We start from the raw sequence: 9046 nt of genomic DNA on the forward strand, positions 1-9046 counted from the left end.
ACTAAATTATGGAATAGGGTGTACAATCTGATTCCTTCTACGGTATTGTACATGTTCAGCTATGCTGGGACTCATGTGAGGCATCACTGTTGAAACCGATTCCATACTTGAATGGCTGAGAACGGATTTTGGTGACCCATATGTTTGTAGCAACTAAAATAGCCATAGCTAGAGCTTGGAAATCCCCGTACCTGCACTTTGAGGAAGTTAAACATCTTCTCAAACTCACAGCAATATTGTCTGACACCCATGCTCACTTTTTAGCGATATGGCAACCCTGGATTGACTTTTCCAGGCCACCCACTTTTTAAAATCTCAATTACTTACCTTATTCTGCTCCAGTTTCTTCTTTTTTGTCCTCCTTCTGGCTTTCTTGACTCTCCTTTCTATCCTTTACTCTAGGTTTTTCTTTCTCTCTTCTTTGCCCCTATTTCTATCTCTTGTTCTACTACTCTTGTTGCGCTTTTGCAGCTTTTCCTTTTCTGAACGTTTCTTCATTTTTGTTTCTTCCCCCGAGTTTTCTGCTCATGGCGATAATAGCCTTAGGGCTGTTTGTACTTTTTGATGCTTTTGTTTGGGATTCATATGTATCCGGTCCTTCGGGTCACTGCCTTAGCCTCATAATTGTTTTTTTGTTCTCTACTTCAATATGAGCTAAACTCAGTGTCATACCCCTTGTTATTTACCGGTTTATCATTTTGTTAAAGTTCTCAGTTTACCAAAAAATAAAAATATTGTGCAAGAAAAACACATATACAAGCGAACAAAAAAGCCTTAAAATTGCCTGGCTATGCGCTTACTTTGGTGCCAAAGCAGCCTTACGCATGTTCCTACTCCTGAAGAACTGCTCTGCTTATCTAGAACTGTTAGCCAAAACCAAACCGCCTGAAGCTTGATATACAGTGGCGAAACTACCGCCGGTGCGGGCGGTGCCGCCGCACCGGGGCCTGAGGCTCTGGGGGGCCCAGTGGGGTCCGGTATCTTGGGAGGGGGGCCCAAGATAAAATCTTGCACCAGGGCCCTTTGGTTATTAGGTCCGCCACTGTTGATATATATGCAAAAAGTTTTAAGAAATATGCATTTACTTGCGTACAAAATGTGCAAAAAGGCGCTTCAATGTCCCCAGAAATAGGCTGTGCTGAAGTGTGAATGTAGGCTTAAAAGAAGCCAATGAACTTCAGAGCACACCAACAATGCTTCCAGGTCAAACTCATTTTCTAAATACCCAAACTGCACGCTTTTATTGTACGGAACAACCAATTAACACCAAAGCCCGAAGCCTGGCTAAGTTTCGTCGCCCGTCCCAATGGGAGGAGGAGGCGGCGGCGGCATCCTTTTCCCTCACTCCTCTGTTACGTCACTTCCGGCCCCTAGTGCCCAAGCTACACACAGTTGCAGGAAGAAACAACAGCCGCCATTTTGTTTGTGTGTGAGGGATGGTTTCCGGGCTTGATATGTATACCTACTGCGACGGCTTTACATTCAAGAAGGACTTACAGAACAGCACGTGTTTCTCATTGTAATCTACCTTGGAGCCGAAATCTGAGCGGAGCAATAAGAAAGAGAGGCCTGGCTTATAGCACCGGCGATCCGTGCCCGGTGGGGGAGGGCTAATTGAAAGAGCCTTTATCCTGTCGTAGGTCCTGGGACAGCCATCATCGGTCAGAGTGATCCTTTTTGCTCTCTTCTAGTGATCTTCCTAGAACGGGAGCATTTAAGGGCCACAAACTGCAAGTAGTAAAGTTCTGTACCGGTGCAATAATGCCATCTGTGAACGAGGAGAAGCCGTGCAGCTGTACGCCGACACTGTGTCATCGTAAACCCCAGTGAGCCTTCCCGGGAATGGTGCTGTATGAACAGGCCCTGCCTTCTGTCCTCCAGTAAAGTTGGTGGGTGAAGCGCTAATACAATGCTTTAAATCTACGTGCAGGAGGGACATAGGTGGATGTCTTCCCTCAGTACCGCTCTTAGAAAAGCTGACACCGTCCTTGTGCTCATGAAAAGTCTCGTTCTTGAACTGTAAATAGGATCTGCTCTGCCTGGGAATACATGGTGCCTAATGGCAGTCTGTTATTAGGTCTTAGGAGTGGTGATCGCAAGAAAACGTCATGGCCGAAAATATGCTTGATTCTGGGCCTCCTTCAGCCAAGAAGCCCAAGATGTCTTCTCCTGCTCTGTCTTCCAGTGATGGGCCAGGTAATGGGTTTTCCTATATTGACATACTGAATATTTCTTCTTCTCCTTTTTTTGTTTTCCATTTTCTTTTGTATAATTGTGTTCTGTATGCAGATACTACTACAGGTTAAACACTCACCACACACACATTCCAATCTGATTGTATAAGCTTCTTTAGATCTGCCAACAATTATGAATTGCAAGAGCCTGTCTGTATACAAATTGATTGAGTTTAGGTAGGTCTTCATATTGCATTGTTTTGGTAAATCTCGAGGAGGTTGTACAGTCAGATTGTAATGTGTATGGTGATCATTATACAAGACTGAAGTAAATGTTGCTCTGGTTACATGCAGAATGTTGTAAGACATAAAACACAATTTATGGGGTGAGGGTATGTGTTCATATTTGATGATCAATAAAAAAAAAAGTCTGCCTAAAGTATTCACATATAGGCTTAATATTAGGCTTATTTCTGCACATTTTTAATTTTTTTTTTTTATTGATAACCCATATTCATACGTGATTTGAGCTTTATCTGTACAACTAAAACAAAGCAGTGCAGCTTAAACAGTTGATTTCTGAGATTCCAGAAGTGAGGTTTCTTTGCAATAATTTGTGTACAAGGCCATGAAGGATATTGCTTTGTCTTGGCTGATCTTCCCAGTTACTTTTTTAAAATGATATACTGTCAATGGAGGGAGCCATGACGCTGTCATTTGGCTTTGCAGTGGCCGTGGCATTGGGAGTTTTGGTGAGGCTCTAACAGATTCCTCAACTATTTCCTGATGTGCACTCTATTAGTTGTGCAGAGCCAAGCAAATATGATGTATGTATGTATTTCTTCACAGAAGTATTTGTAGAACAAAATATTTTCACTGGGGATTCTCTCTGTTTTCAGTAAAAGCTCAGTGCATGGAGCAGAGCCTGGATCTGAGTGATCAGCCCTGACCAGTTGCTCACAACCCATGATTCATAGCCCTGACCAGGCTTCTCAGAGGACCGCTCTTTCTTTTGTGTGTTGAAAAGGGAGATTGTAACTTTCCCTTTTCCTGCTGTAGCATTTTGGCACTAGGAATGCATTTAGGAGTAAAGCATATCTGACCCCCTTCCAGACATACTGCAATACTGACATGTGCACAACATACGCCTTATTTACAGCCATGTAGTGAAATTTTTGTCATCTGTGTCTGTTTATTCCCTGCCTAAAGAGAACCTGTCATCAGTCATGTATTAAAAAGAATAAATCGGTGCTACAAAGAAGATCGTCTTTACCACCTTTGTGGTGGCCCTTGTCTTGAAATGCTGCTGCAGCTATTAGATCCTTCTGGGCAGGTGCAGGGGTTTCCTCCCGCCAGCTTGTATGTCCAGCTGTGACAAGCATAAGTTCTTCTTTACAGGCCTTCTTTTAATAGTGACCCTGTGGTGACGGGGTCATTTTAAACACCCACAACCCCCATTTTTGTCTTAGAAGTGGGTGCATCACAACTCGCTCTCCACACCCCAGTCTTGCTGCTCTGACTCTCTTCCACCATCCATAGTATGTTCAGCGTTTGCTCTGTTTTGTCCATCTCTTACACTTTCCATGGTATGTTCTTTTGAACTTTTCTTCCTGTTCTTCATGCTGTGTTCTCTGTCATCTCCATCCCACCAATGGTCATGCTACATCCTCTAGCAGATTTTTTCCCCATTGTCTGCACTGTATTCTCCTGAAGCTCTTTGATTAGTCTGCAGCAGCTCTTCTTGCAACTCTGCCCCACTGTTTGTATTCTCTCCATAGTGCCATATATGCCCCTGGCGCCCAACACATGACCCACCATTGCTCTGTGTGCGGCCCACGGTGTCATGTGCTGGCAGAGGCTCAAGTGTCAAGCATTTGGTGTCACAAAGCAGCAGCTTGATGGTGAAATTACCACGTCAAAGCAACATTGGCTGCTTTCACCATAGCTCTGGTCACATGGGCTGTCAGTTGATCATGTGACTCTGTGAGCCTGCTAGTCCCACCTTGCTAAAGAAGAGAGCTAAACGGTGGAATGGAAGTCCAGATATTGTAAATTAAAGTAGTTTGAAACTCTACAATTATACTCACAAAATAATGAATCCAGATCAAACAAAATATACATTGTCCAGTAATGTATATCTTTACATCTTTCCCAAGCAGTTAGTCGTCATGTTTCTGAACAGCTGCTTCCAATTCTCTTAGGTCCACTTCCCTGAACATCCTGTCCAGTACAAGATCACAAGGGGCTAGCTTGGAGAAGGGAGCAGGCAGTAATGGCTTGCCTTGCTGTGTGTTTGTGGTGGCACACATGGCTTGCTAGCACACACAAGTGTGGCTCCATAGGACACTGCAGGGTAAAGGAGTCATCCTAAGGCCTAGTTCACATCTGGGCGTTTTACAGCGCGTTCCTACATGCTGTAAAAGGCTCAACATGGGAAAACCAATAATTGCCTATGGGCATGGTTCCCACCTGGGCGTTTTTCAACGCTTAGGAACGAGCTGTAAAATGCCCTACGCCCAAAGAAGTACAGGAGCTTCTTTGGGGCATATTTGCCGCGCGTATCTATTTGGATACAGCTGGATAGCTCTCGGAAATGCGTGCTTATCGATCTTTTCTTTTACCGCAAATCGCGGTGCAAACTCGCATATTCCGTACGCCCAGGTGTGAACCCAGCCTAAGGGCTCGTTCACACCATCTGCCTTTGGGCTGTTCTGCCCATTTTTTCCAGCACAGCCCAATTGAAAGACAAGAATTTTTTTTCCCCTCGGTGGTAATACTTCGCAACACTGCAGTTCGGTGGTGCATGCTTTTTTTTTTTAAGCGCACTGCAGTGAGAGGTGGTACAACCGCATCGTACCACGGTGAGTCTGTAGAACTTGATTAGATGTTACTTCTGATATTTCAATAATGTTCTGTAATAAAAAATAAACAGTGTGACGTGGCTTGATCTAGCGCATTGGCACTGTCCGGGCACACTCACACCAGCTACCGTGCAGTTGAGCGGAGCTGCTGGTGTGAACAAGCCCTATAACAGAATATCGGGGCCAGTGCTCAGGGGACCAGCTGATTCTGCAGGAGACTAATACTTTAAAACATCAAGGAGCAGCATCCATTGTAAGAGAATTAATCAGAATTTGAAATAGCTTAAAACAATTTGATTTAATATCACTTTAAATACAAGTTAATCTAAGTTAGTTTTAAATCAATCTTTAATATTTTTTTTAAACAGGCACTTTTATGGAGGGCACATTTTTGAGCTGTGCTAATATATGTTTGCTTTATATTAAGGAAGCACATTGAAACTAACTAATCCCAAAATAGGACATGTCACAAAACATGTAATGCAATGCAACATGTATTACATTGCACTGCAACACATGTGTATTGCTGTAGTGTGTTGTGATGTCATACAAAATGAGTGGCACTTTAGTGCAAGTGATGTGTGTTATCACAGCACAAAGATATAAATGGTCCCGAAATTTAGTGACACTAAACTCAGGATTTACATTTTAAAAATACATTCAAGTGCCCTATCAATTAACAAAAATGTACCTTATTTGTGCATCACTTAACCACTTGCCGTCCGCCCGTTGTAAAAAAACGGACGGACAGCACTGTCGTGTTGCCGTCGCCAGACGGCATTTTTTTTTCTGCTCGCGCGCGCCCCCTGGCGGGCACGCACAGGCAAAAAAGACCCGACCAATGCAAACACCCGTTACCGGGTGTTTCACATATAGGCGATCAGCAGTTCAGACATTGGCATTCCCAGGACGCGTGTAATCGTGCAGAATTACACACAGTGGTTACCACATGGTCCCATTGGTTTCAATGGGGTTACATCCACACCGCAATCGCTAAAAAAAAGATACATGTACCTTTTTTTTGCGACACACGACGCCCGGCTTTTTTAGCTGCAGTCGTGTTCAATTGCACGGCGGTATCGTGGCCGGAAACTGTGCAATCTGCCCGGCACGACTGGGGTGCCATTAGAAAAAAATTGGCTCCGGCAGCGTGATCGGCGGCGGTGGGCGATTCCGTGAACGCCCGGCTTTCCACACGGTTTCGTGCACTATTGCCGTGCGGTCACGGATCACCATAGTGTGAACCTGGCCTTAGCTGTAGATCCTCAAATCATCTGTGCGTTTGTGCTGACACTGTCCTTCCTTCAGAAGTGTGACTACTTCTGTTCCCCATGGTTCCTGTATGTGTTGTAAAGTAGCCACCACTCCAAGCTTAACTCTTGAGTTTAGTGTCACTTTAAGGAAAAACAAGTAACAAATAGGAACAGGAAAGAAGGAATTACGTCAATGGCCCATTCACACCAGACTACGCACGTTTTTTGGCTCGAGGTGCGCTGTTAGGAGGCCCATTCAAAATAAATTGACTGCAATGCACCTCAATGCCTGAAAATGTAGTGTTTGCTACACTTGTTTTTGCAGTGCAGCACACCAAAATTCACATAGTGAGTGTGTTGCAGCACAGGTTGCGTTGTTAAGGTGATTGACACTTCAATGTACCAACAAATGTACAGTGCCTTACTGTGCATTGCAGTAAGCTGCGCATTTTCATGTGCATTATCACAATGCACTAATGTATCAATGGTATTTTGTGGCCCTTTGGACATGTTGAGGACTGTACTTGAGCCTTTTATATTTACCAAGTTAACCATCTTCATCATGTTGTTCGGAGTTACATTCTAATCCTCCTTGCTTTGAATGATCCTTTAGCCCTTAGCCTAGCGTCTCGGGCATAGGATGTTGTCTCTTGGATGCCATAGTGGAGACAAAATCTCCTTGGACCTATACAATGCCACCTCACCTTTTGATAAATAAGGAGCCCTGTGTGTGCTAATCTTGCTCCCTTCCACTAAGCTCCACCCCTTTGCCTAGTCCTACCTCTTGTCAAAACTGTGTTATGTACGGTAAAAATAGCTGCTCCAAAATTTTGCACACCATGAGAACTACCGTTCCCTCTGGAGTGATAAACTTAAAGTATTTTTCATGACCTTTTGTCTACAATCTTCTATTTATCTGTCTCCTCTCTCTCTTTACCCTCTAGTCCATGTTCCATTTCTCCTCTGCTTAGATTCACAAGGGTTTTTTAGCACAATGTGAGTGGATAAGAGGACTGGGTAGGAGGTGAGTGACGCTGACATATGCTGTTGGTGCTGCTTATTTCTAGGGGGAAAACCCAGAAGCCCTGGATGGATATTCTAATTAGTTGACCCCCCGAGGCAGCAAATAAGGTTGTGGGTTCTTTACAGAGGAGATTATCACCTGATCAGGAAATATGAGGACAGCTATATGATTATTTTTTCCAGACAAAATACCAATACTTTTCCTCAAGTACTCACCGATCCCAATTACTGATACATTTTTTTAATAGTGTCATGTGACAGTTTTTCTAAATCAATAGAGACTAATGATTTTGGGACAGTGGCGGAGCGCCAGGGCCCAGCTGCGAGCGCTGCACCCCTGGTAGTTCTGCCACTGACTCCAAGCTGTATAGAGACTACAAATCTCAGTGATACATTATACAGTAATGAAGAATACCACCAGCTATAGAGGACTACAAAGCCCAGCAATACATTACAGAGCAATGCCAAATGGCAACAGACTATAGAGCACTACAAATCCCAGTAATGCATTATGCAACAATGCAGAATAATTTGAAGCTACAAACTCTGCTGCTCTAGGGTGCCGGCCTAAAGTCTTCAGTGGCAGAATCTCAGGATGGGTCTCACCACGGGTCCTGGTCAGTCTCGCGGATGGGTCAGAGCAGCGGGGTTTCACAGGAAGGAGGAGGAGATTTGCGGCCTGTGCTGTAAACAGGCACCGCGATTCACAGGAAAGCTGCCAGGACCTTGCTGGGGACCTTAGCAGCCTTCCTGTGAACGGCGGCACCGGTTTACAGCGCCGGCTTCATTTAAAAAATTTGCTGGTATTGGGGCATTGTTACGAGTACTCGTAAAAATGCCCAGTATCCGCACTAATATCGGTATCGGTAAATCCCTGATACTAGACATCATTGCAAGGGTTTAAACAAACCCACGGCTTCAGTAGCAGTCATTGGCTTCTTTTCAAATTACAGACACCTTCTCAGTACAAGTGATCTGGGCGGCTGGAAATCCATCTAATCGCTTCTGTGGGTTCCCAAACTCCACCCACCCCCCTGCTAATCCCACCTTCTGTATAGTTCCCAGGCTTACCTGGCTCCTCATGACAAACTAATTTTCCTAATACAAAAGATAACTTTAACCAAAACCCTATTTAACCATGCGAAGAAGCACTTCTCATTGGTCAGCGTGGTCACTTGACCACGCTGTGGGGAGAGGGGGCCAGATTTGAGCGGCTACTTCCATTTTCCCAAATTACTTGGGGAAAGTGAATTTACCCTTTAATGGAGATTGTGTGTGTTAGAGAGCGCATGCAGATGGTGGGGGAGCTGGGGTTCATTTAAAAAACATTTTTTTTCTACTTTTTGTGAACGTACTTCACTCTGCTCCCCGCTCTCCATCCTGAAATGATCTGGTCCCTCAGAAGAGCACGGACAGGGGGGGGCGGTCAAGATGGCTGCTCGTTTTGTACAAGTGATCTCAGATCACTTCTAAAAAATTAGCCGTGGCTCCCTCGCTGTACATTTAGCTCTGCTAGCCCGCAGCAGGGCTCAATGTATTAAAAAAAAAAACTACCTGCCCGGAACTGCATGTCCCGGGGGTCGGGTGATAGGAATTCCGCACCCCTGGTGATGTATGTGCGCCATGTGCATATTATGTATAATGTATACGTGTGCAGTGGATAGTCAGTGGCATAACAACCGGGCGAGGGGGGGACAGTGCAGCTGCCCTGGGCACAGGGGGGGGGGGTTACACC

The 9046-nt window shown here is 44.7% G+C and overlaps 1 protein-coding gene across 1 annotated transcript in view; it reads left to right on the forward strand.

Moving 5' to 3' along the window:
• Positions 1–1393: 1393 nt before the first annotated feature.
• The window catches only part of LOC108803591 (histone acetyltransferase p300-like), a gene marked incomplete at its 3' end in the record, with an annotated part of 15932 nt that continues 8279 nt past the window's right edge, over positions 1394–9046 (forward strand). The window contains exon 1 of the mRNA XM_018575420.1: positions 1394–2196. Within this exon, the coding sequence (XP_018430922.1) occupies positions 2109–2196 (88 nt within the window). The remainder of the gene's footprint in view (positions 2197–9046) is intronic.

This window comes from Nanorana parkeri, unplaced genomic scaffold (genome assembly GCF_000935625.1).
Source record: "Nanorana parkeri isolate BGI_ZX_2015 unplaced genomic scaffold, ASM93562v1 scaffold3907, whole genome shotgun sequence".
NCBI lineage: Eukaryota > Metazoa > Chordata > Amphibia > Anura > Dicroglossidae > Nanorana > Nanorana parkeri.